The following is a 27603-nucleotide window of genomic DNA, read 5'->3' on the forward strand; positions in this document are numbered from 1 at the left end:
AAATCCATCAACAATATGTAAATTGTTACGCAAACTCCTTTAAAAAAATGTAACATGAATCCTGGTTTTGCTAACCTCAACTGTTATTCTCCACAGGTCCAGTAGGACAGACCTACCCATCCACATATCCTCCGGGGTACTATGGAGCAGGGCCTCAACAGCAGGGCTACCCAACCATTTCTGGACACTGTGCCCCTGCCCCCAACAAATCTCCCATTACGAACAATGACCACAGTGCTTACTACCACCACAACAGCCACCAGCAGCCTATTGCTGCACCTACTGTAGCCCCCTCTGCATACAGAGTAACTCAAGGCTCCCATCCTCCCTCTCAGCCCTATGGCACCCTTCCCACCTCAGTTGCCCCTCCAAACCCCCAACAGGCACCTCCATTCCAACAAACATCCCCCTACGCACCGCATGGGGCCTACCATGGACAGCAGCAGTACCTCCCCTCCCAAGCGCTAATCTATCCCCAGCAGCTTAACTTGGTGTCAGCGACCCCCAGCAGCCAAGGCACTCCCATGTACCCCATTGTCTCGTACCCCTCTGCACCAGGAAGCAGCCAGTATGGCACTTTGCGTTCCTCCCAGGCTCCCACCGGCCCAGGAGCCATTTCCAACCTGATAGGCGCTCCCCTCCACCAGTATCCCCCAGGAAATGGCACCAGTCACCCAGCATCTACTGCAGCGGTTCCCTCTGGGCATAGCATGGCTCCACCCGGCCAACCAGCCACCGTCAACGGCCAGGGTAATGCAGGTACAGTCGACTCTGCACTGTTGTGATTGTCCGTACATAATCGATTTTGAGACACTTGTCAATCCCCTTTTCTTTTTAATTTATGTGATGACAATATTTGATATACTTGCCTCTGCCTTAATTGTCGTCTTCTCCCCAGTCCAAGCCCCAGTCCTCCAGCACTATGACCAAAGCCACCAGGCAGCCATGGCACATGACCACTACGGAGTCACACACAACACCGGGGGTGCTGATGGAGATAGACCACCTTCAGGAACCCCCTTCACTTCCTCCCCGGGGCATCAGCAAGGTAAATGGAGAGAGAAGAGAGGCTTTTCAACTTTTGAATTAGCCTCCATATCTCTACAGTAACTCCATAAGTCCTCAATGGCATGCCCATGTCTGCCATTTTAATGCAAGTTTAAGAGGATCCTGCCAAGGCTCTGACATGCATGGAATTTTGGATGATGGTAAATGACCGCGGTCTCCGTAAAATCCATTTTTATAATTTTTTTTACAGTTATGACGGTTACTTAATTTTCATGACGGTCTTCATCCATAACCGTCAGTTATACGGTAATTTTTCCTGCCCTAGTTCCTGCATTTTTACGTTTGTGTGGTTATCCGTCCTCACCCTGAGGACCTTCATTCAATGATTGATGAAGGGATCTGTGTTTCATCTTTCAAACTCACTTCTTGTAGGCTTAGTCTAACTAAGTGAATTTAATAGGTCCTCTATCTCCTTTTTGTTCTTGTCCTGTCTCGCTTTCCGTTTTCTCTTCTCCATAGATACAATCCTACCATGATTTGTTTTTGTCTCAATTTGGTACAAGCTAGTGAGATGGGATGTTTCGACAGGCGAATCGCAAGCATCCTCACCAATATTCCCACCACACAGACACAGATTTTCTAAATTGACAGTCCTCCGGCTCCGTCCTCGCCCCCTCCTCCCCTCCACATAGTTGACGGTTGTTCTGTTTTGTACCCTCTCCCACCCCTCTACAGGCATGCACTACGGATATGTAGCCAATAGTGGCGCTAGCTCTGCCAACGCCTCCACCAACGCTGCCCCCTTGTCATCCAGCTCCGATGAGGATGTTGATGAGGAGGAGGATGAGGAAGCAGGTCTGCTTATAGCTTTTATTCCCATCCCTGCCCGCCCCTCATCCCAACCCAACTCCAATAACCACCCAACCAACCCGACCCCCACATCAACCCACTTACTTTCCTTTCAACCCCAGGCACTTTGCATTCATACTCATGTCTCAAAGCCACCTCTGCCCATCTCTAGCAGCTTGCCTGCCCCCCACTTGCAGATCCATCTCTCTCTGCTGCCCATCTGACGCATTCCACGCATTCTGACGCGTCCCCGCATTCAACATCTACGCCATATCTTCTCCCAACATTATCACAGTGTTCCCAATAGATATTTGTTTTTAGTGATGTGAGCTCGTTGTAACTAAAATCACTGAAGCATGGCAATCAGAATGGTGTGGAGCATCTGATCAGTTATCCTAACTTCATCACAGAGGTTAAGCCTCATTCGAACCATCGGTTCAAATAATGTGAGTACGGTGTAGTGTTTGAGAGTAAATGTTCTGTTTTAGAATCTGTTTAGTCTTCTTGAAATTCAGGCTATGCACTCGTTCTTGTCCTTTCCAATCATGTCTTTAGTTTTCCTCTCACCCATTAACCATTTGGGAATGTCTGTCTGCATTTCAAATACAGGAAGGGGTCTAACTGGTCACTGAATAAAAACCTTCTTATTGCTTCCCATTGAAATTTCCAAATTGTATCCTCCTGAAAAACAATAGATTTTTGCATGATTGGTTTTGCATTTAGATAAACGGATGTTTAGAGCAGACATAATTGAACACAATTTTCAATAGACCCCCTATTTGGGCCAGTCAATAGCCTCCAGTTGGTTTGGAACCTGAAATCTTAGCAACTTCCATAGTTATGCTATCCTGATAATGATATTATTCATACTACATTTCACATGTTGTTATCAGAGTACACGCCGTGTTTCAATGAGAAGGTGTTGATGAATGTCCTAGAGGCGCTGGTGGGTCCCCATCCTTGGGTAGTGTGTTATTGTCTAGAGGTTAACCACTTTGTTATATATATAGCACGTCCCCTGTTACCACGGGCTAACAGGCTCTCTGCCGCTCACTGGTCTCCAATGGGAAAAGGGTAGAGGCTGAGGCAAGTCAGCTCTAGCAGCTAGCACTCCTTAGCACCTTGGTTCAGTTAAGTGTGCTATGCCTTAACTCTTTCTCCTCTGCCCTTGCTCTCCAAATGCCTTCGGATGTCATTTTCATGCACTTTATTTTTTTGTGCCGCTGATGTTTCTCTTGTTTGTCCTATTTTTTTTTTTCTCAAGTGGTTTCTTATCATTCTCTGTACATTTGGCCAATCATCATTCAGCCGCTCTCCATTTTTGGTCATTTTGATATGTCTAATTAGCTGAATTCCAATGTGTTAGGAGGGCTTGTCAGTCATAGTACATGTTTCCCCAGGCCCAGGTTCTTTAATATCTAGAGCACTTAATCCACTGGGGTGGCAGGCAGATTTAGCTGCCTGTGATAATTGGAGCTCATCCAATGAGGCAGCGCTATCTTGGTTCACTGTCACAGCTCTCAGTTTTGCCCAATTGGATTAAACAACTCTTTCAGAGCTTCCAGTGCGTGGGTGTGGGTGGCGAGACCTAAAATGCCTTCTCTCAGAGATCTGGAAGGGAAGGCTGGATGTGTACAGCGTAGAGGGATGATGATAACTACTGCCTGTCTGTCTATGGCTTCACCTATTTTCCTATTTCATCAGCATCACGTTCCCCCTGCCCTGCTTACACACGCCTAACATGTCCACCTTTCATGTGTCATTTTTCTCCCGCCTGCATGTGCACTGTATTAAACTTTTAAAGTTAGAGAGCAGCTCCTCAAATGTTTTTCTCTTCCTTCCCCCATCATTCCCACTCTCAGGTGGTGATAGTTCCTCAACTACCACTGGCAGTGCGTCCCCGGTGCCCAACAGCTACGACTCCCTGGAAGGCGGCAACTACCCAGGTACATACTGTACTCGGCTCTTAAAAATCCAGCGCCGCTTTGAGGCATTTGACACAATTGAACGATTCTGCTGCCACATTTCTCTCCGTTCAACCACAACCCCAAAATGCACTAAGTGGGCAGGCAGTCATCAATTTGGTACCTTCAACCCTAATGTTTGTCACTCTATTTCTAGAGTCCTCCATTCCCCCCTCCGCTGACATGACCAAACAAGCCCCGCCCTTTGGCTATGGCTACCCCAGCATGCAGCCAGCTTATCAGCAGAGGCCGTCCCCCAGGACAGACTCCTCCCCCTCACACGGCAGTTACAACCAAACTGGCTACCAGCATTTGTCACAGGTAAGATGTTCTGGTACAACTCACCTGGTTGTGTATGACTAAAAGATCATATATATTCTAAATAAACTGGGTGGTTCAAGCCCTGAATGATGATTGGCTGACAGCGTTGGTATATTTAAGCAATAAGGTACGAGGGGGTGTGGTATATGGCCAATATACCACGGCTAAGGGCTGTTATTATGCACGAATAAACCCGGAGTGCCTGGATACAGCCTTTAGCCGTGGTATATTGGCCATATTCCACAAACCCCAGAGGTGCCTTATTGCTATTATAAACCGGTTACCAACGTATTTATAGCAGTAAAAATAAATGTTTTGTCATACCCATGGTATACGGCTGTCAGCCAATCAGAGTTCAGGGCTCGAACCACCCAGTTTATAATAGACCGTACACCACAGGAATGACAAAACATTTATTTTTACTGCTCTAAGTACATTGCTAGCCAGTTTTATAATGGCAAAAAGGCACCTCGGGGGTTTGTGGTGTTGCCAATATACCACGGCTAAGGGCTGTATCCAGGCCCTCCTCATTGCGTTGTGCATAAGAACTTCCCTTACCCGTGCTATATTTGCCATATACCACACCCCCTCGGGCCTTATTGTGTAATTTTAATATGGTCCCTCATGAAATACATGAAAAGGAGTTGGCCTACACTGCATGTCAATCCATTTCTCTGGGGGCATATTAGTGTTGTGGATATCAGTTCCTTTCTATCATGTTCATCTCTGCCCCACACCTGACCCTTGTGGTAATGATCTACCTGTCCCTAGTGACTGTTTGACTAACTGCCTCCTGTTTGTCCATGCAGCCCTTCCCTAACATGTCCCAGCTGTCTGCGGCCCTGGGGGGGCTGAGCGGTGTGCCAGAGCTGGAGGTGGAGGCGCTGCGGCCCGTCAACCTGCTGCAGGAGAGGAACCTTCTGCCCCACCGGCCCTTGGATGCCCCCGAACCCAACCTCAACGCTGACCTCAAGAAGGCCAACTGCAGCCCGGAGTAAGCGCAGGGGAAGTTCGTGGGTTTGAGGATATGCTGGTATCTGGACACAACACTAATGGACAATATTCAGCGTAAACTGAAATACTAGGAATGACAAGTGCGATCCCAAGTTTATTTATAGGATCAAGCAAAACGCATGTTGGGAACATTTGTTGATTTCAAACGTACTTCTCCTCTGTCTCCACACTGCATTGTTCCTCCATAGTCCCCGCTCACTCAATTGAACTCATTAGCTCATGCCTTTACAAAGCTGTGCTAAAAGCTCTTCTCTGGCCTCCACAGCACATTCAGGTGTACCCTGACCAACATCCCACAGACCCAGGCCCTGCTGAATAAAGCCCGGCTGCCTCTGGGCCTCCTCCTGCACCCCTTCAGAGACCTCGCAGTAAGAAGACACCCAGCCCTAATACAACCCGGGTCCTGTCCACAAACATCCCCTAGCCCCTAACTACTATGTGCTGGTGTAGATCTGAGAGGATTGGATAGGTGTAAGCGACTGACATTTCAGGAAGCTACCAACTTGGAAGTGCAATTGAATTGAAACTCTACATTGAACATAGCACAAATGTTTTGTTGTGGAATTGAGTGAATATCATAGAATAAGACACTTCAGTGGTTATTTATATTGACTGTAGCGTTCAGTGCCCCTTAATAACACCCTGTCAATATGTCATAGGAAGTTGACCTGAGTTCAGAAACAGAAAAGCAGGAGGCAAGGCAGAATGAGCTGGAGGGTGAGGAGGTGCAGAAAGCCATTATTTTAGTTTCATTGACAGTGTCAGGTGCAAGGTGGTAAAAGTACAAAAAGCAGACTGTTGATATAAAGACTTGACAGAAAAGAGTCCTCTCCTATAGATTGCAGACGCAGGTTCGATCAGGTGTAGAATGTAAATCATTTAATGAGTAACAAACCACAAATCAACAGTCGTCTTCATCTTTGGGCTCCCGTGTGGCGCAGTGGTCTAAGGAACTGCATCTCAGTGCTAGAGGTGACACTACAGTCCCTGGTTCGAATCCAGGCTGTATCACATCCAGCTGTGATTGGGAGCCCCATAGGGCGGCGCACAATTGGCCCAGTGTCGTCCCGGTTTGGCCCCGGTAGGCCATCGTAAAATAATTTGTTCTTTAACTGACTTGCCTAGTTAAAAAAGTAATCACATAATCTCTCTTTCTCTCCATCCATAGCAACTCCCAGTGATCACGTCCAGCACCATAGTGAGATGTCGCTCCTGTCGTACCTACATTAACCCCTTCGTCTCCTTCCTGGACCAGAGGAGATGGAAATGCAGCCTCTGCTACAGGGTCAACGATGGTACGGATCCCTCTATTCAATATGTGTACTTAGGGCAGCACCGTCCAAAATGTGAGACGTTAAATAGCATCTGCTAAATGACTTGAACGTGCATATTCTCCCCCTCACAGTTCCCGATGAGTTCATGTACAATCCCGTGACCCGATCCTATGGAGAGCCCCACAAGAGGCCAGAGGTGCAGAACTCCACGGTGGAGTTCATAGCCTCTTCAGATTACATGGTGAGTGATTTAAAAAAACAATAATAATAATAATTTTGAGATCAATGTTCATTCATCCAGAAACAGTTTGCCCACAATCCTCTAGAGGGCAGGTCTCCATCAGATTCATGCAGTCACCAATGGCAAGGCACTGTGCTTTCCAATATCAGACTGTCAGTCTGCAGATGTGAACTGGTTGAATGTTTTGAGTAAAGCATGGGTATGGGTGTTGTCCCCAGCTGCGGCCTCCTCAGCCTGCAGTGTACCTGTTTGTGCTGGATGTGTCTCACAACGCGGTGGATGCAGGCTACCTGGACGTCTTCTGTCAGACCTTACTGGAGAACCTGGACAAGTGAGTAGCTTCGCACCTGGATTCATGTGTTCAATATGATCTGAGTTGCTTATAGCAGCACTGCCGTTGACTAATGATAAATTCACTTCGATAACCGGTGCAGTAGCAATAGTTTTCCAGTCAGTTTATATGTATCTGACAAAGTCCTTTCCTGCTCACACCCCTACTATTAAGTAGTCAAGGCTCCATTTCAAAGAGAAATAAACAAATAAAAGCCATGGATCAAATGTGAAACAGGTCAAGCCCTACTATAAAAGTCATACTAGTATTGGCTGGCTTGCAAGTGCGTAAGAAGTGGAGGCATATAAAAGTAAATGGTGATCGCTCTGTTGCTTTCTGTTTTAGTAGTTAAGTCCGTCAACATTCATACACATGGTGAGCAATAAGATTTGGTCAAATCCGAATTTAATCGGACAGTTCCTTAGGGAGCAAACCATTTTGAAGTGTATATACTTGAACTATTGCCAGAAAAAAAAGAAAAGAGAAACGTGAAATACTTTAGCAGGACTGTCCTTCCTGTTTTTCTCAGGAAATGATCCTGTTCTTTGTTGCAACTATACAAAACTAGCTTTGACGAAGGTTCACTGCTGGTTCCGATGTCTGGAAAATGTCAGTCACGTCAACTTGAACTCCATAATCTCACATTCTGACGTGAAAAAGAGTTCACCAGAACTCCACGCTCACACACATCTGGTATCTCTCAAACCATAGAGTTATTCTGCCATTTTCTTGACCTGTTCCTTGTACTGTTACATGCCGCGGCCAGGCTAACTCTCAGAGGGGTGTCTGTTCTGTGTCTCAGGATGCCGGGGGACACGCGTACCCGAGTGGGCTTCATCACCTTCAACAGCACCATCCACTTCTACAACCTCCACGAGAGCCTCTCGCAGCCCCAGATGCTGGTGGTCTCCGACATCGACGGTGTGTGTTCTGTGTGTGTGTGTGTTTCAGTCAGCTCTCCTCCATCTTTAGGTCCACTGCCTAAAAATCTCCAGCCTGGGTGCCAGTCAGTTTGTCCTCGAGCCAACATGTCGTTGTCTTACTAAACAACAAACAGCTCTTGGCAAGGCAACGGTGTTGTTGACTGCAGACTGACTACACCCTCCTCTCCCTCAAACTGACATGTCACTTATCCACTAATGGTAAAAATAATGTGTACTGTAGAGATGTAATGACTTGTCCTTCTGCTGGTGAATATAGTCATTTCTCCAAGTGAATTATCCCAGGACATTGAATGTGAGCTGTGGTGATGCAGTAAATGATTCAGTCATTGTTCTGTTCTTGTAGATATCTTCATTCCAACCCACGACAGTCTACTGGTGAACCTGAAGGAAAGCAGAGCGGTAAAGGTTTTTCTTTGACTGAGAATGTGTGGAACTATTTGTGTTTACCAGTGTCATCACAGGCTAATTTTATTTTTTATGACTGGAGGCTGAGAGTCTGTGTGTTTCTGGCCATGTATGGTTGCTTTAGTTTGATAGACAGTTTGTTTTCTGATGCTGGTGTGTGTGTGCATCTTTAGTCATTTTGACTGTTCTCTCTCTCTCCCTGATCTCTCATTTTCTCTCCCACTCCCAGCTGGTGAGGGTCCTGTTGACCTCCCTACCTGGCATGTTTAGCCAGACCAGGGAGACCCACAGTGCCCTGGGCCCGGCGCTGCAGGCTGCCTACAAGCTCATGTCCTCCACAGGGGGCCGCGTCTCCGTGTTCCAGACCCAGCTACCCACGCTGGGTGCCGGCCTGCTGCAGTCCCGGGAGGACCCTAACCAGAGGTCCAGCACCAAGGTATGAGTGCTGAGTCGCACACACAGGCATGACACACACTGTCAGACCATATGGCTCTGTAATGTAAGGTTCCAGTTGTCTAAGAAGTCTGTTCTGCATGTCATGTTGTGACAGGGGGTCCAACACCTGGGCCCAGCCACAGACTTCTACAAGAAGCTGGCCCTGGACTGTTCTGGTCAGCAGATAGGAGTGGACCTCTTCCTCCTCAGCTCCCAGTACTCTGACCTGGCCTCACTAGGTAAGACGTGATCGTCCATTCCTTAGATTATATAATAGACAGGTTACTGTTTAGGAAAGTGCTGAAAGTTGACAAAGAGACCGGCGTCTTAAAGAGAAATTCTATCCTCCTTTCTTTCCTTCCTTATTCCCCCCCGCCCCTCTTGGATGGCCAGCGTGTGTGTCTAAATACTCAGCGGGTAGTATCTTCTACTACCCCTCGTTGCACCACGTTCACAACCCGGCCCAGCTGGACAAGTTCCAGAAGGATCTGGAGCGCTACCTCACCAGGAAGATCGGCTTCGAGGCTGTCATGAGGATACGCTGCACCAAAGGTAGGTCTATTTTGTTAGTTTGTTTCTTCAAATGGTTATGATTTTGCAAGGGTAAGCTACTCCTAGATATTTCGTTTTGTATTGTCTGAGTAGTTTTTAAAATCTTTTTCTGAAAGGTACTGTTGTCACTCCACAAATTTTGTTAATATTTTTTTACGTGTTTTGCCTCCCCAAGTTCATCATATCCAATTGTCCATCGCTGCAACTCCCGTACAGACTCGTGAGAGACAAAGGTCGAGAGCTATGCGTCCTTCCGTAACACGACCCCTGCCAAGCTGCACTGCTTCTTGACACACTGCTCGCTTAACCCGGAAGCCAGCCGCACCAATGTGTCGGAGGAAACGCCGTACAACTGGCGACCAGAGTCGGAGTGCATTGTGCCCGGCCCGCCACTAGGAGTCGCTAGAGCGCGATAGGACAAGGACATCCCGGCCCGGCCGAACCCTCCCCTAACCCGGGCTACGCCTCATGGGTTTCCCAGTCGCGGCCGGCTGCGGCACAGCCTGCGATCGAACCCGGGTCTGCAGTGACGCCACTAGCACTGCGATGCTGTGCCTTAGAGAACTGCGCCACCCAGGAGGCCAAACAGTACACATTTCTTGACAATTTCTAGGTCGATTTAGCAGTCATCATTACTATGTATGTCTCTTTGGTAAACAGGCTTGTCCATCCACACATTCCATGGGAACTTCTTTGTGCGCTCGACGGACCTGCTGTCCCTGGCCAATGTCAACCCAGACTCGGGCTTTGCTGTGCAGATGTCTATAGAGGAGAGCATGGCCGACACCTCACTGGCCTGCTTCCAGGCTGCACTGCTGTACACCTCCAGCAAAGGTGAACACCATCTCACCGTTCCATTCATTGTGGAAATATTTGGAGAAGTCATTGCCGACTTTTACTTAAATAATGAATAGTTAGTCCCAGTTCTAGTACAAGAGTTGTTATTTTAATATCATCTAACAAAGACAAATTAATCTACCCTCATCTCTGCTCCTATCCCCCCCTCCCTCCGTCCTCCTAGGGAAGAGGCGGATCAGGGTCCATACTCTGTGTCTGCCAGTGGTCAGCCAGCTGAGTGATGTATATGCCGGGGCTGACGTTCAGGCAATCACCTGCCTCCTAGCCAACATGGGTGAGTGTATATAAGTCGCTCTGGATAAGAGCGTCTGCTAAATGACTTAAATGTAAATGTATATATACGCACGCTGCATTTGTTCATTAGATCCGATTTTTGTTGTTGTGTATATTCATACATTTTAATTTTGAACAGCCATTGACCGGTCGATATCGTCAAGCCTTTCGGACGCCCGGGATGCCCTGGTGAATGCGGTGGTGGACTCCCTGAGTGCATACAAGAACACAGTCTCGAATCTGCAGCAGTCTGGCCTCATCGCCCCCGCAGCCCTCTGTCTCTTCCCCCTCTACGTGCTGGCATTACTCAAACAGGTCTGTCTGAACAACACACCCACAGAGCCGTTGTATGTCTCCGTCACTAGTCAGAAGCCGTTTAAAGCTGTCAATGCTATCCCTTCTCATGAATCTGTGCTCCCTCCTCTCCTCCTCTTTCCCCTTCCTTCTCCTTCCTCTCCACCTAACAGAAAGCACTGCGCACAGGGACCAGCACAAAGCTGGACGAGCGCGTCTTCGCCATGTGCGAGTTCAAGAGCCAGCCGCTGCAGCAGATCATGCGCACAGTCCACCCCGACCTCTACCGCCTGGACACCATTTCAGACCAGGTGAGAGGTCAACACTGCCCGCTCTGCTTTGAACAACTGATTCATCTCTCCAGCATTCCACTGGTTCCTAGCTGGACACGTTGGTTTTGTTTTACCTGGTGGGTCACAAGTATACTGAAATGTAGACTGCTTTACCCTTTTCTGTCCACAGGGGGCGCTCCACCTGAACGACTGCATAGTGCCCCAGCCCCATCTGCTGCACCTTACGGCTGAGAAGCTGACCAGAGAAGGCGCTTTCCTCATGGACTGTGGCAGTGTAAGTCCTGCTATGCTCTGTCAATTGACCGAAGTCCCTGAGAAAATTAACCTTGTCTCTGTTTGAGGACTTGTTAGCAATGAACTCCTCCATCCGTTCCTCCATGATGATAAATCAAATCAAATCAAATCAAATTTATTTATATAGCCCTTCGTACATCAGCTGATATCTCAAAGTGCTGTACAGAAACCCAGCCTAAAACCCCAAACAGCAAACAATGCAGGTGTAAAAGCACGGTGGCTAGGAAAAACTCCCTAGAAAGGCCAAAACCTAGGAAGAAACCTAGAGAGGAACCGGGCTATGTGGGGTGGCCAGTCCTCTTCTGGCTGTGCCGGGTAGAGATTATAACAGAACATGACCAAGATGTTCAAATGTTCATAAATGACCAGCATGGTCGAATAATAATAAGGCAGAACAGTTGAAACTGGAGCAGGAGCATGGCCAGGTGGACTGGGGACAGCAAGGAGTCCTCATGTCAGGTAGTCCTGGGACATGGTCCTAGGGCCCAGGCCAGTTGAAACTGGAGCAGCAGCATGGCCAGGTGGACTGGGGACAGCAAGGAGTCATCATGTCAGGTAGTCCTGGGGCATGGTCCTAGGGCTCAGCTCCTTCGAGAGAGAGAAAGAAAGAGAGAAGGAGAGAATTAGAGAACGCACACTTAGATTCACACAGGACACCGAATAGGACAGGAGAAGTACTCCAGATATAACAAACTGACCCTAGCCCCCGACACATAAACTACTGCAGCATAAATACTGGAGGCTGAGACAGGAGGGGTCAGGAGACACTGTGGCCCCATCCGAGGACACCCCGGACAGGGCCAAACAGGAAGGATATAACCCCACCCACTTTGCCAAAGCACAGCCCCCACACCACTAGAGGGATATCTTCAACCACCAACTTACCATCCTGAGACAAGGCCGAGTATAGCCCACAAAGATCTCCGCCACGGTACAACCCAAGGGGGGCAACCCAGACAGGCCGACCACAACAGTGAATCAACCCACCCAGGTGACGCACCCCCCCAGGGACGGCACGAGAGAACCCCAGCAAGCCAGTGACTCAGCCCCGTAACAGGGTTAGAGGCAGAGAATCCCAGTGGAAAGAGGGGAACCGGCCAGGCAGAGACGGCAAGGGCGGTTCGTTGCTCCAGAGCCTTTCCGTTCACCTTCCCACTCCTGGGCCAGACTACACTCAATCATATGACCCACTGAAGAGATGAGTCTTCAGTAAAGACTTAAAGGTTGAGACCGAGTTTGCGTCTCTGACATGGGTAGGCAGACCGTTCCATAAAAATGGAGCTCTATAGGAGAAAGCCCTGCCTCCAGCTGTTTGCTTAGAAATTCTAGGGACAATTAGGAGGCCTGCGTCTTGTGACCGTAGCGTACGTGTAGGTATGTACGGCAGGACCAAATCAGAGAGGTAGGTAGGAGCAAGCCCATGTAATGCTTTGTAGGTTAGCAGTAAAACCTTGAAATCAGGGTTTTAACAGATCTGACAAGGTTGACTAGGTGAAGGCAATATTGCAGCGCTGCAATTCTTGACACACTTAAACCGGTGCGCCTAGCACCTGCTACCATACCCCGTTCAAAGGCACTTAAATATTTTGTCTTGCCCATTCACCATCTGAATGGCACACATACACAATCCAAGGCAATTATTTTGAACCTGTCCCCTTCCCCTTTGTCTACACTGATTTTAAAGTGGATTTAACAAGTGACATAAATAAGGGATCATAGCTTTCACCTGGTCAGTCCGTGTTATGGACTGAGCAGGTGTCCATAATGATTTTCACACTCTGTGTAGAACAGTATTTACCTCAAGGATGGAGGTAAGATTCATGTATTTGAAGAAGTATCCTTGTTACTGTCCCGTGTAGAAATGTACACTTCATTAACTTCCTCTCTATTCTCTTCTCCAGGTGTTTTACTTGTGGATTGGTAAATGCTGTAATGATATGTTCATTCGAGACGTGCTGGGCTGCCCAAACCATGCTTCAATACCCCCTAACATGGTTAGTGGGGCATTAACATTCATTAGACACAATGTGAGACATTTATTGCTGTGTATAACTGCTGTGTCCAGCTGGTGCTTCACAATTAAATAGTACTGTACTTTAGTCAGTTCAGCCAGAGAGTAATTTACATTTTATTAGGTTTGTTTATTTGGTTCTACTTTTTTGACAAAAGGCCCGTGGCTACCTAAATAATGTAATACCACACAACGTGGGTGTGTTTACAACCCAAACACAGGCCGAGTAGCAATTGTCGAGGTTTTGTTTGCGTTTCTGATTCCCTCTTTCGGGAGAAGACCAACACATCCCTAAACCACAGGCATGCCTCACAATCGGAACCACACGTACATATTTCACTAAATCACAAACACGTCAGACGTGTGGAGATCTGGGATTGAAACCAACCACTAGTTATCTTTCGTTTTTTCACACACGCACACAGACACACACACACACACACACACACACACACACACACACACACACACACAGTGTAGACTGTCTTGAGTAGTAAAAACAAAGCTGTGGGTCTTGTTTTTTTCTTCTTTGTCTCTTATGAATACCAGACCCAAATTCCTGAGCTGGAAACCCCTCTGTCTGAACGACTGCGCGCACTCCTCGCCTGGCTACAGGACTCGCGAACCTTCAGCTCAACACTTCACGTCCTGAAGTAAGTCAAGGACCCCGGGTCTGATGCATTGACGCGTGTGTGTTTGTTGCTAGTGAGTGTCTGGGTCCATGTCGTGTAGGAAGCCATCGGTGACCACATAGTGAGTGTACAAAACGTTAGGAACACCTTCCTAGTATTGAGTTGTAAACCCCTTTTCAAACTAGTGCGCCTGGCACTTAATTATTTTGCTTGACCTTCCATATGGCACATATACAGTCGTGGCCAAAAGTTTTGAGAATGACACAAATATTAATTTTCACAACGTTTGCTGCTTCAGAGTCTTTAGATATTTTTGTCAGATGTTACTATGGAATACTCAAGTATAATTACAAGCATTTCATAAGTGTCAAAGGCTTTTATTGACAATTACATTAAGTTGATGCAAAGAGTCAATATTTGCAGTGTTGACCCTTCTTTTTCAAGACCTCTGCAATCCGCCCTGGCATGCTGTCAATCAACTTCTGGGCCACATCCTGACTGATGGCAGCCCATTCTTGCATAATCAATGCTTGGAGTTTGTCAGAATTTGTGGGGTCTTGCTTGTCCACCCGCCTCTTGAGGATTGACCACAAGTTCTCAATGGGATTAAGGTCTGGGGTGTTTCCTGGCCATGGACCCAAAATATTGATGTTTTGTTCCCCGAGCCACTTAGTTATTACTTTTGCCTTATGGCAAGGTGCTCCATCATGCTTGAAAAGGCATTGTTCATCATCAAACTGTTCCTGGATGGTTGGGATAAGTTGCTCTCGGAGGATGTGTTGGTACCATTCTTTATTCATGGCTGTGTTCTTAGGCTGAGAAGCAACCCCACACATGAATGGTCTCAGGATGCTTTAATGTTGGCATGACACAGGACTGATGGTAGAGCTCACCTTGTCTTCTCTGACAAGCTTTTTATTGGATGCCCCAAACAATCGGAAAGGGGATTCATCAGAGAAAATGAATTTACCCCAGTCCTCAGCAGTCCAATCCCTGTACCTTTTGCAGAATATCAGTCTGTCCCTGATGGTTTTCTTTGCTGCCTTCACCTCACTGTGCATGCAGATGCACTCACACCTGCCTGCTGCCATTCCTGAGCAAGCTCTGTACTGGTGGTGCCCCGATCCCGCAGCTGAATCAACTTTCGGAGACGGTCCTTGCTGGACTTTCTTGGGTGCCCTGAAGCCTTCACAACAACCGCTCTCCTGGAAGTTCTTGATGATCCGATAAATGGTTGATTTAGGTGCAATCTTACTGGCAGCAATATCCTTGCCTGTGAAGCCCTTTTTGTGCAAAGCAATGATGACGGCATGTGTTTCCTTGCAGGTAATCATGGTTGACAGAGGAAGAACAATGATTCCAAGCACCACCCTCCTTTTGAAGCTTCCAGTCTGTTATTCGAACTCAATCAGCATGGCAGAGTGATCTCCAGCCTTGACATCGTCAACACTCACACCTGTGTTAACGAGAGAATCACTGACAAGATGTCAGCTGGTCCTTTTGTGGCAGGGCTGAAATGCAGTGGAATTTTTGGGGGGGGATTCAGTTCATTTGCATGGCGAAGAGGGACTTTGAAATTAATTGCAATTAATCTCATCATTCTTGAGTATATGCAAATTGTCATTCTCAAAACTTTTGGCCACGACTACACAATCCATGTCTCAAGGCTTAAAAAATATTTAACTTATCTTCTCCCCTTAATCTACACTGATTTGAAGTGGATTTAACAAGTGAAATAAGTAATGGATCATAGCTTTCACCTTGATTCACCTGGTCACTCTGTCATGGAACGATCATGTGTTCTTACGTCATGCTGGTACATTGTTGCACTATAAGCTATAAAAACAGTGTCGCACGCTATGTATAAACTCCCAGTAATTTATACATAGTGTGCAACTCTTTGTTTTTACAGCTTACAGTTTATTCACCTTAAGTCAGCACCTCTACACTGCTGTGAGGATCTGTTTGCTACAAATGTCTACAGGCCAGAGGACAATTCTTCATAGCAAATGGACGTCTTACAAATTCAGAGGCCTTTTTTTTTTGAGTATCAAAGTAATTTCAATAGAATGTATATGTATTCGGACTATATGCGCTCCTTCTTATTTCACATGCTTATTCATTTCATTACTTCTCCCCGTAGGGATGATGCTTCAGCTAAGACCAGCTTTTTCCAGCACTTGGTAGAGGACAGGTCGGAATCGGCCTTCTCCTACTACGAGTTCCTGCTCCACATCCAGCAACAGATGACCAAGTAGAACACACGGAGTAGAAGGCCCTTTGGGCCTTGTGTAGAAAAAAACAGTGAACGTGGCACATGGTGAACAGGAAGTTCCCTCAGACTTACCGTAGAGGGGACAACACAACCAACCCAACCCCACCCACCCTAGTGGTCCGGTCAACCACGGCCCATGACCCGGGGGAGGCAGGTGGAAGGACCAGAAAGAAAATCAAAAATCAGAGTGACAAAGTGAAGATGACTTCTGGAGTTGAAGTGAAGATGACTTCTGGAGTTGAAGTGAAGTAATAGGCCGTTGGACTCACAGATCAAGTGGTGTGCTCTGAACGGGCTGCTTCTTCAACCAGCTCGCTCCCTTGAACCTTTCCCCTATCGTCTCTCAGCCGCTGTCGTAGCTCCATGTAGCATCTCCAAGGGAAAGCCAAAGATGCTACTTCCTCATCTGATTAAGTTGACCCTTCTCTGATACGCCTCCGCATGCTGTGGTATGATCCACATTTTTTATTTATTTTTATTGCCATACATCCTCCACATCCTCCTCCCATTTCCTCCCTCTTATCTTCAAACACATTTGACAACATTTGACATAAGAGTACAGCATCCCCCCTCTTTGTTTTCAGTGTGTTCTGGAGCTACCTCTGTTACCATTGTGTTTGCTGCTGCTAGTCGGGTAATTGGCCAACCTCTGCTTAACAGGATGCTAGTCAACAGTGGTTGAATACCCCTCCTCTGCACCTCGACTCCTCTCCCAGCTGTTCAAATCCTGTCGTCAGATGAAACTGAAACCTTTGTAAACTGCCGCCCTCTTGTTTTTTTTGATCCGCTACCAGACGTTGCTATCCACTTTGTAACTATTGAAAATAATATTTTATGTGCAATAATTTATAATTTACCAGCTTATTAAATAAAATGAAACAGTATTTCACTTGATTTTTTTCCCCCTCATTCACATATTTTGCACAGGGGTATACTAGAAAGCAGGATCAATGAGTTAGCCAGCTAACTGGAAATATTCTGAAAATACTTTTCATTCTTTAGAAATATAAGCTTGATATGGGCATGGTCTAATGATTCAGTAACCAAAAACACATTTAAGTTTATCTTTCTTAATGAACCAGAAAATCAAGTTATTTCTAGTTGTTTATCTGGCTATCTCATTAATCCTGTTTTGTAGAAAACCCTTCCAAGTGTTGCAGAATTTGTCTGCTACATTAGAGGTCGCTCATCAATGTTTCATTCATGGTTTGTAGCGAATATTTACAGTTGAATCATGTGACAGAAACTGTAGCTTTGGGGGACACAACTATGGTGAAGTGATTGGCAGGGACTTTGCAATTCTTTTGGATAAGTGAACTATCTTGGCTAAACACATCTACATTCCCTACTGATTTCTCTAAGATGCCTATCACAGGAAAATTAGAGGCATATTGCATTTTCTTTGTTCAGAGGACTACTGAGAAAATCCACAATGGTTAAAATAAATGGAATGGACTGTTTCCTTGATGGAAAGGTTAGGAATAGTACATATTTGACATATTCAATGAACCACTTCGCTAATGACTATAAGGATTTGTATCTGCGCTGCATACTTTAAAAAGCACTTCTGTTACTAAGTTCCCTACTTTATTTTGCCAGCTATGTATAATGTCTCACTCTCAGTGGTATAAAATGATCTAGGAATCCTTTAGCTTTATTCATGAAAAGGAAACAGTATTAACATCCATCCTTTTGTGTTCTCAGAAATTAGACCAATGTTTTTGGAAGACATTCTTACATTTTACTCACCATATGTCTCCTAGTAAACGTCTCATTTTCAAAGTTAGTCAACCTAGTCTTGGAAAATACATTAACTCAGAAGGGTGGGGGCATACCTCAGATGTACTAAAGATAACATTGTAAATATACAAAGAAATGAACCGTCCTGCCTCCCTCGCGGACTCCTTGGTCCTTCCTGGTCCATTTGCAAACATCTCTGGTTCCTACGGGGTACAGTTATTTTAGCAAGCCATAATAACAATGTTATACTGTTTCTTTATCACCATCCAACTGGAAAGAATGTTTTTCTCCATTGCATCAAGTTTTTTTTCATTTACTTTTGAGACAAACCCCCAATGCCACAAATAATTTTACATAGAACATACAGTACTTGTTGCTTTTCACGCTTCAAAAACTAATACGACCATTCAATTAGTGCACAAATGTTTCGTCACTGCAGGGTTCCAGGTATCTGCGCGCACACACAGTCCTTGAAAAAGCACATCAAGTCTAATGGTATGTCCTTTGCTTTTTAACTGAACCTACTCAGTGAGGTGTCACAGCACAATTCATGAGCCCCTCACTAACAAACAAACTACTGCTGTTGACCAGCTATATTTAAACACCATTTTGACTGGACGGCCCCCGGGACACCCCCTTTCACTCACCACCACAGTACCTCAGATATTTTCATGGGGCATGATGTCACAGTTTCCCCATTCAGCCTTGCATCATGACTACATTTTCCCATCTTGATATCCAGAAAAGGGGTTTCTACAGTAACTTCATGTCCCTGTGGTGGCTATTACTGCAAACTTACACCTGATTTTGAGACCACTGTTTAAATATATGCTTTTCTCCCTCCCTTCTTCCGCTTTGTCTCCTTAAAGCAAACTGAAGTTGTTACACACACAGGCCCCTTATCTCATGTGGTAAGAACTATCTACTAGTGATACGCTGCTTGTGGTTTTGAGGTGTAATCTTGGCTTCAACCAAAGGTATTTTCTGTGCTCGTCTTGTAAGCTTACAATGGAGTATTGTTTGACAGGATAAACTGCAGATAGTAGTGTTTGTCAAAATAGAAAAAAAGTATTCTTTGTAGTCCAGTGAAAAACTGCAGTTGAACCCCAGATAATATCAAATCAAAATTTATTTATAAAGCCCTTCTTGCATCAGCTGATATCTCAAAGTGCTGTACAGAAACCCAGCCGAAAACCCCAAACAGCAAGCAATTCAGGTGTAGAAGCAGGGTGGCTAGGAAAAACTCCATAGAAAGCCCAAAACCTAGGAAGAAACCTAGAGATGAACCAGGCTATGAGGGGTGGCCAGTCCTCTTCTGGCTGTGCCGGGTGGATATCATAACAGAACATTACCAAGATGTTCAAATGTCAGCATGGTCAAATGATAATAATCACAGTAGTTGTCGAGGTTGCAACAAGGGTAAATTAGGAGGCCTGCGTCTTGTGACCGTAGTGTACGTATAGGTATGTACGACAGGACCAAATCGGAAAGATAGGTAGGAGCAAGCCCATGTAATACTTTGTAGGTTAGCAATAAAACCTTGAAATCAGCCCTTGCCTTAACAAGAAGCCAGTGTAGTGAGGCTAGCACTGGAGTAATATGATCAAATTATTTGGTTCTAGTCAGGATTCTAGCAGCTGTATTTAGCACTAACTGAAGACTATTTAGTGCATTATCTGGGTAGCCGGAAAGTAGTAGTCTAACCTAGAAGTAACAAAAGCATGGATACATTTTTCTGCATCATTTATGGACAGAAAGTTTATGATTTTTGCAATGTTACGTAGATGGAAAAAAAGCTGTCCTTGAAACAGTCTTGATATGTTCGGCAAAAGAGAGATCAGGGTCCAGAGTAACGCCGAGGTCCTTCACAGTTTTATTTGAGACGACTGTACAACTGTCAAGATTAATTGTCAGATTCAACAGAAGATCTCTTTGTTTCTTGGGACCTAGAACAAGCATCTCTGTTTTGTCTGAGTTTAAAAGTAGAAAGTTTGCAGCCATCCACTTCCTTATGTCTGAAACACAGGCTTCTAGCGAGGGCAATTTTGGGGCTTCACCATGTTTCGTTGAAATGTACAGCTGTGTCATCCGCATAGCAGTGAAAGTTAACATTATGTTTTCGAATGACATCCCCAAGAGGTAAAATATATAGTGAAAACAATAGTGGTCCTAAAACGGAACCTTGAGGAACACTGAAATTTACAGTTGATTTGTCAGAGGACAAACCATTCACAGAGACGAACTGATATCTTTCTGACAGATAAGATCTAAACCAGGCCAGAACTTGTCCGTGTAGACCAATTTGGGTTTCCAATCTCTCCAAAAGAATGTGGTGATCGATGGTATCAAAAGCAGCACTAAGGTCTAGGAGCACGAGGACAGATGCAGAGCCTTGGTATGACGCCATTATAAGGTAATTTACCACCTTCACAAGTGCAGTCTCAGTGCTATGATGGGGTCTAAAACCAGACTGAAGCATTTCTTATACATTGTTTGTCTTCAGGAAGGCAGTGAGTTGCTGCTCAACAGCTTTTTCTAACATTTTTGAGAGGAATGGAAGATTCGATATAGGCCGATGTTAGTTTTTAACATATTTTTGGGTCAAGGTTTGGCTTTTTCAAGAGAGGCTTTATTACTGCCCCTTTTAGTGAGTTTGGTACACATCCGGTGGATAGAGAGACGTTTATTATGTTCAACATAGGAGGGCCAAGCATAGAAGCAGCTCTTTCAGTAGTTTAGTTGGAATAGGGTCTAGTATGCAGTTTGGAGGTTTAGAGGCCATGATTATTTTCATCATTGTGTCAAAAGATATAGTACTAAAACACTTGAGTGTCTCTCTTGATCCTAGGTCCTGGCAGAGTTGTGCAGACTCAGGACAACTGAGCTTTGGGGGAATATGCTAATTTAAAGAGGAGTCCGTAATTTGCTTTCTAATGATCATGATCTTTTCCTCAAAGAAGTTAATTAATTTATTACTGCTGAAGTGAAAGCCATCCTCTCTTGGGGAATGCTGCTTTTTAGTTAGCTTTGCGACGGTATCAAAAAGACATTTCGGATTGTTCTTATATTCCTCAATTAAGTTGGAAAAATAGGATGATCGAGCAGCAGTGAGGGCTCTTCAATACTGCACGGCACTGTCTTTCCAAGCTAGTCGGAAGAATTCCAGTTTGGTGTGGCGCCATTTCCGCTCCAATTTTCTGGAAGCTTGCTTCAGAGCTCGGGTATTTTCTGTATACCAGGGAGCGAGTTTCTTATGACAAATGTATTTAGTTTGAGATAATACCCAGAAGTCTCCTTTTTATACCTCTTCTGCTGCTCAAAGCATCTAACCAAGAGCCTTGTTTATTTTCACATGGTAGCATATTGTGAAGTAATAGACTTGACGACATAGTAATAGCTTATCGTTCCATGGTAATGAACAGACTGCTTCCACATCTGCTGTTAGCAGTTGAACTACACAAACCAACTTCTTTACAACACGCAATGTTTGCATTACCGTGAACAAAAGGGAGCTCATGACGCTCTGTTATCGAGGTCATCATGTGCAATTCATGCAAGCCTCATCACCTCTATTTGTGTATGGTTTAATGGGCAGAACAAACAACAGTGTTTGTACAGCTTTCCCACAGCTTGACACAAACACCCCCATCAACCTCTCCAACCGTCAGAGAGAGAGAGTCGGCTGGGAGTTTATTTTGATGAGCACTCTTTGAACAGGCCTGACTTCTAAACTTTAACCATATGCAGAACGACCTGTGAGAGACTCCCATAGCGCTGTTGGCATGAGGCTCTCATAGAGACTTGGGGGCCCACAGTATATCAATTGTGTTGCTTACTCAGTCAATACAATATTTCTCTCACGAAAGGCAGCATGGGTAAGTCAAATAGAGTTGAGTGTTCAGAATAGATAGCCTACCAAGATTTATTGAATTTCAAGCCATGTCATTGGGATTAAAAACTACATTATTTCTTTGTTTTGGAAATGGTCCTCCTGTAGCTCAGTTGGTAGAGCATGGCGCTTGTAACGCCAGGGTAGTGGGTTCGATCCCCGGGACCACCCATACGTAGAATGTATGCACACATGACTGTAAGTCGCTTTGGATAAAAGCGTCTGCTAAATGGCATATATTATTATTATTATTATAAATGCAGCAAAGGAATAGCAGTGCCTCCATCCAGAGGCGTCATGCCTATAGGAGGCACAGGGGCACTTGCCCCCTCAATTTGTCCTTTAAAAAAGCAAGTGTGTTTGTTTGTTCTTTGTAATACTACTAGCCACTTGGCAATTTTATGACGTTGGCTTTAGCTAGCCCAGTTAGACTACCTATTTTGTTGAACTATTTTAGCTGGCATGCCTGCTGGCAAGGTTGGTAGAAAAGCAAGCAATAATTAAATTTACTGAATAAGAAGCATTCCTTTCCATCTGAGGCCATTACAGATGCTCTGTAGACCTTACAGTGAAATGCTTACTTACGAGCCCCCAACCAACAATGCAGTTTTAAAAATATGGACAAGAATAAGAGATTAAAGTAACAAGTAATTAAAGAGCAGCAGTAAAACATATTTTACAACAGCTCTCTGCTTACATATTTTACCCAGATGTAAGCAGAGATTCAGAGAAGTAGTCTGGTGGGTACTCGAGGTATGCTTAGATATGCAGAAAAATATACTTTTTTTAACCGACAATTAAACATAATGATTATGGCTCTAGACTGCAGGAGAAAACTTACTTGTGTTTCAGGGAAAATTGCAAAATTCTCCAACTAGCCACCCTCACGTACTTTGTGCCCCCTCAGATTTTTGGGGTGCATGACGCCCTTGCCTTCATCTGTGTGACAGTAGCTATTGTTGTGCTTGGCCAGCAGAATAAGTAATAGTAAGACTCAACTCGGTCCCTACCCTGGGGCCTAGAGCGGTAGCCTATATTGGCCCCATCTTGACATCACAATGAATAAAGCTGCCCAATTGCGTAAGACATCCTGCCTTCGCACTGTTTAAAACAGAGCCACTCCACCCTTATACACATCTTCTTCATTGGCCAGCTTACTAAGACCACAGGAAGTTGCTTCCTGCCATTTGCACAAAGTCTGGCTTCCCAGCATGACGATTTATTGCAGCCTTCTTCAGTGCTTCCTCCATGAAGGAGCTGAGTGTGCCACCAGCGAGAGCAGACCAAACGGGCACGCTCCAATGCTTCTCGCTCTGTCCCCAGCCCAACACTCCTCCATAATTCAGCAGCCTCGTTTCCTCCGCCAGGTCCAGGCGAATTTGATTCCTCATTTCCAGATGTTTCTTTTTCTGGAGGGGGAGGCACGAGGGAAGTGGTAGGGTAGAAACGGACTACGATACTGTCATGTAAGACCCATGTGATACGGCCCCGGCCTCCTTAAATAACTGACTTGTGCAGGAGCTCCTTCCAGAGTGACTCTGAGGCCATTACCGATGCTCTTTAATGGAAACAAGATGTTTGGCTCAGGGGGTTAAAGCCAGGGGGAGACGAGTTCTGTTTTCTCAATCTCCCGGAGGCCTTAGAGATTTAGTAGTGGTATGGCCTACTACATGTCAGTCCATCTACAGATTTATTGTTGTTTTATTTTTGCATACTTGTACGAACATATTTCCTTTTCTGGAAATAGAGTTGGGTGTTTGTTTTAGACTTCCTTTATTATTATTTGGGTATCTTTCCTTATTCATCCTCCTGTTGTAGAAGGATGGTCGTAAGGATGTGCGATAGGGACAGTGTGGAGAGTTGAACATCCTGTTTTGCTTTTCTTATTTCTGTCCAATTTATTTAGAGACAACAATACATCTCTAAACCAATCTAGTGTATGTGTTGGTATGCAGTAAAAAAAAACATGTAGATGACTCAAGAGACCTTTCAACATTGGGCTGTCATAACAGTAGAATAGTGTCTGATGCAACAAATCTCTGTAGTGACTCGTGACAGTCCTACTATAATGTCATAGGACTGCTATGAGAGTAAATTATTGAATCATTCACTCATCAACAGTAAGTCTAACAGCTGGTAGTACTTGTCATGGAATGTTATGACACAAGCATTGTTTTTCTTACCACAACATTATTATCCGTATCATGTCAGAGTCAAACCGTACAGCGTGTTAGTTACCAAACATGGTAACATAGTTGTGTCGCGTGACATCACCCTCTCATTCACTAGTAAATACCCACATCTATACCAAGGGGTTATCCCGTCTCAGTCATGTCTATGTCCTCAGCGATGGGTGATTGCCTTAGGAGTTTGCCACCCTAATTATGTTTCAAAACAACACCTTACCTCTGACCTGCATGTAGCAATAGTCTCGCTTTCAAGTCATAAAGACATGACTCTGGTCCCGGTAGAAGACGGTAATGTGTGATTATGAGTTACTCGACCTCTGTACGTCTACTAAGCACAATCACAGGATCAAGCTCATGTTATCCATTCCACTTAAATTTGCTTTAATTCATTTGATTGGATTATTTTGGTCTCAGTTAATCATTTTCGTTATGATATGTCATTTAATTTAGTGGAATGTAATTGAATTTGAGAAAATAGAGGGCATTGTTGTGTAAGTCAGGAGAGGATATGCTGATTAGTCACACGCACACAACTCATTCTACTGGCAGGGAGGTCCTAACCCCTGATATATTTAGACAGGCCTCATATCCATTTTGAACTCAAAAGCAATTACCATATCTTTGCATATCTACAGTAGGTCTGCTGAAGTGGACAAACTGCTTGTGGGGCTGGGTACATTGGTGTTCCTGAGTTCAACAAAGCTCAGTTCAATATTGTTGCCTATCAAAATGCATTGGTGGTTATTTCTATTTGAATTGTTCAACATAATGTTTATGAACATAGTCCATTCATAATCGGTTCAAAATGTTTGCAACAGGTGCCAACCGATGTGTCTCTTAAGTTGCTATTTGCTGAATTCTGGATTGACCATGCGGGTACTACAAGTCTTATCAGTGATTGTGGCTTGTACAACCTGTCAAACAGGCTAGTGAGTAATACAAATCAAATGGAACTCTCTCTTTCACTACTTGAAACAAATATGGATCTTTGCCTTGTGATATAATAGTCCTAAATTGAAAGGTCGATGTCATTATAACATTTATATCTGTCCGTACTAAGGCAAAGATTTCAGTTTGCCAATCAATATTGCTGCTCATGGTTTTATCGGTATTAACTTTAAGGAATTTTAGTTACACTACATAATGACATAACAGGTGCAGAGTACTGCCAACACTAAAGATATGGGCAACATAAATAATTTATTTAGCACCTATATACAGGCAAGGCTGGGCCTTATCAATGGGTTTGTGTCCCTCTTTTCCAGCTGTTCATTGAGAGTAACTTAAAACGATGAGCCAAATCTGAATCTAAAAATAGCATTTAAAAGCAACCTGCTTTTGAAACCGGTGAACATTTGTGTGGCAGTATTGACTGTTTTCCCCTGAGAAAATCAACAACACCACAAGGTCATTTCTGTTGTCATTTCAATTATAGCCAAGTCACCACTACAAAGGGAAACCCAGGAAAGAATAAATAAATGAAGCCTCCATTGTAATGATTGAATGGTTTGTTACATGGTCCTCCTGGTTTATGGTGTCCTGAGATAGTACACACATCGTTAACTTAGGCTATACAGTTCCTTTGGAAAGTATTCAGACCCCCTTGACTTTTTCCACATTTTGTTACGTTACAGCTTCATTCTAAAATTGATCAATGTACACACAGTAATCCCTAATGACAAATCAAAAACAGGTTTATAGAAATGTCTGCTAACTTATTACAAATAGAAAACTGAAATGGCACATTTACATAAGTATTCAGACCCTTTACTCAGGACTTTGTTGAAGCACTTTTGGCAGCGATTTCATCATCAAGTCCTCTTGGGTATGACGCTACAAGCTTGGCACACCTGTATTTGGGGAATTCCATTCTCCCATTCTTCTCTGCAGATCCTCTCAAGCTCTGTCAGGTTGGATGGGGAGTGTCATTGCACAGCTATTTTCAGGTCTTTCAAGTCCGGGCTCTGGCTGGGCCACTCAATGACATTCAGAGACTTGGCCCAAAGCCACTCCTGGGTTGTTCTGTTGGAAGGGGAACCTTCGCCCCAGTCTGAGGTCCTGAGTGCTCTGGAGCAGGTTTTCATCAAGGATTTCTCTGTACTTTGCTCCGTTCATCTTTCGCTCGATCCTGACTAGTCTCCCTGTCCCTGCCCTTGAAAAACATCCCCACAGCATGATGCTGCCACCACCATACTTCCCTGTGGAGATGCTGCCAGGTTTTCTACAGATGTGACACTTGGCATTCAGGTCAAAGAGTTCAACCTTGGTTTCATCCGATCAAAGAATCTTGATTTTCATGGTCTGAGAGTCTTTAGGTGCCTTTTGGCAAACTCCAAGTGGGCTGTCATGTGCCTTCTACTGAGGAGTGGCTTCCATCTGGCCACTCACCCATAAAGGCCTGATTGGTGGAGGGCTGCAGAGACAGTTGTCCTTCTGAAAGGTTCTCCCATCAAATCAAATCAAATGTATTTATATACCCCTTCGTACATCAGCTGATATCTCAAAGTGCTGTACAGAAACCCAGCCTAAAACCCCAAACAGCAAGCAATGCAGGTGTAGAAGCACGGTGGCTAGGAAAAACTCCCTAGAAAGGTCAAAACCTAGGAAGAAACCAAGAGAGGAACCAGGCTATGTGGGGTGGCCAGTCCTCTTCTGGCTGTGCCGGGTGGAGATATTAACAGAACATGGCCAAGATGTTCAAATGTTCATAAATGACCAGCATGGTCCAATAATAATAAGGCAGAACAGTTGAAACTGGAGCAGCAGCACGGCCAGGTGGACTGGGGACAGCAAGGAGTCATCATGTTAGGTAGTCCTGAGGCATGGTCCTAGGGCTCAGGTCCTCCGAGAGAGAGTAAGAAAGAGAGAATTAGAGAGAGCACACTTAAATTCACACAGGACACCGAATAGGACAGGAGAAGTACTCCAGATATAACAAACTGACCCTAGCCCCCTGACACAAACTACTGCAGCATAAATACAGGAGGCTGAGACAGGAGGGGTCAGGAGACACTGTGGCCCCATCCGAGGACACCCCCGGACAGGGCCAAACAGGAAGGATATAACCCCACCCACTTTGCCAAAGCACAGCCCCCACACCACTAGAGGGATATCTTCAACCACCAACTTACCATCCTGAGACAAGGCTGAGTATAGCCCACAAAGATCTCCGCCACGGCACAACCCAGGGGGGGGGCGTCAACCCAGACAGGATGACCACATCAGTGAATCAACCCACTCAGGTGACGCACCCCTTCCAGGGACGGCATGAGAGAGCCCCAGTAAGCCAGTGACTCAGCCCCTGTAATAGGGTTAGAGGCAGAGAATCCCAGTGGAAAGAGGGGAACCGGCCAGGCAGAGACAGCAAGGGCGGTTCGTTGCTCCAGAGCCTTTCCGTTCAGGGGGGGTGATCACATCAGTGACACACCCCTCCCAGGGATGGTATGAAAGAGCCCCAGTAAGCCAGTGACTCGGCCCCTGTAATAGGGTTAGAGGCGGAGAATCCCGGTGGAAAGAG

General features: G+C 45.2%; 1 protein-coding gene across 5 annotated transcripts in view; it reads left to right on the forward strand.

Annotated features, from left to right (window-relative positions):
* Positions 1 to 17152, forward strand: part of LOC118363543 (protein transport protein Sec24B-like) — a 23560-nt gene extending 6408 nt beyond the window's left edge. For 4 of the 5 annotated variants that reach the window (XM_052488413.1, XM_035744506.2, XM_035744508.2 and 1 more), the window contains 23 exons: positions 97 to 759; positions 899 to 1048; positions 1744 to 1863; positions 3720 to 3803; positions 3979 to 4142; positions 4952 to 5136; positions 5422 to 5524; positions 6325 to 6451; positions 6562 to 6671; positions 6890 to 7002; positions 7805 to 7923; positions 8290 to 8345; positions 8581 to 8787; positions 8902 to 9025; positions 9180 to 9338; positions 9999 to 10172; positions 10360 to 10470; positions 10609 to 10784; positions 10937 to 11074; positions 11226 to 11330; positions 13252 to 13344; positions 13911 to 14014; positions 16137 to 17152. In XM_052488413.1, coding sequence (XP_052344373.1) covers positions 97 to 759; positions 899 to 1048; positions 1744 to 1863; positions 3720 to 3803; positions 3979 to 4142; positions 4952 to 5136; positions 5422 to 5524; positions 6325 to 6451; positions 6562 to 6671; positions 6890 to 7002; positions 7805 to 7923; positions 8290 to 8345; positions 8581 to 8787; positions 8902 to 9025; positions 9180 to 9338; positions 9999 to 10172; positions 10360 to 10470; positions 10609 to 10784; positions 10937 to 11074; positions 11226 to 11330; positions 13252 to 13344; positions 13911 to 14014; positions 16137 to 16251 — 3500 coding nt within the window. In that variant the 3' untranslated portion in view covers positions 16252 to 17152. The remainder of the gene's footprint in view (positions 1 to 96; positions 760 to 898; positions 1049 to 1743; positions 1864 to 3719; positions 3804 to 3978; positions 4143 to 4951; positions 5137 to 5421; positions 5525 to 6324; positions 6452 to 6561; positions 6672 to 6889; positions 7003 to 7804; positions 7924 to 8289; positions 8346 to 8580; positions 8788 to 8901; positions 9026 to 9179; positions 9339 to 9998; positions 10173 to 10359; positions 10471 to 10608; positions 10785 to 10936; positions 11075 to 11225; positions 11331 to 13251; positions 13345 to 13910; positions 14015 to 16136) is intronic. The other variant, XM_052488414.1, reaches the window with a different exon arrangement.
* The last annotated feature ends 10451 nt before the right edge of the window (positions 17153 to 27603 follow it).

Source organism: Oncorhynchus keta, chromosome 30, assembly GCF_023373465.1.
Source record: "Oncorhynchus keta strain PuntledgeMale-10-30-2019 chromosome 30, Oket_V2, whole genome shotgun sequence".
NCBI lineage: Eukaryota > Metazoa > Chordata > Actinopteri > Salmoniformes > Salmonidae > Oncorhynchus > Oncorhynchus keta.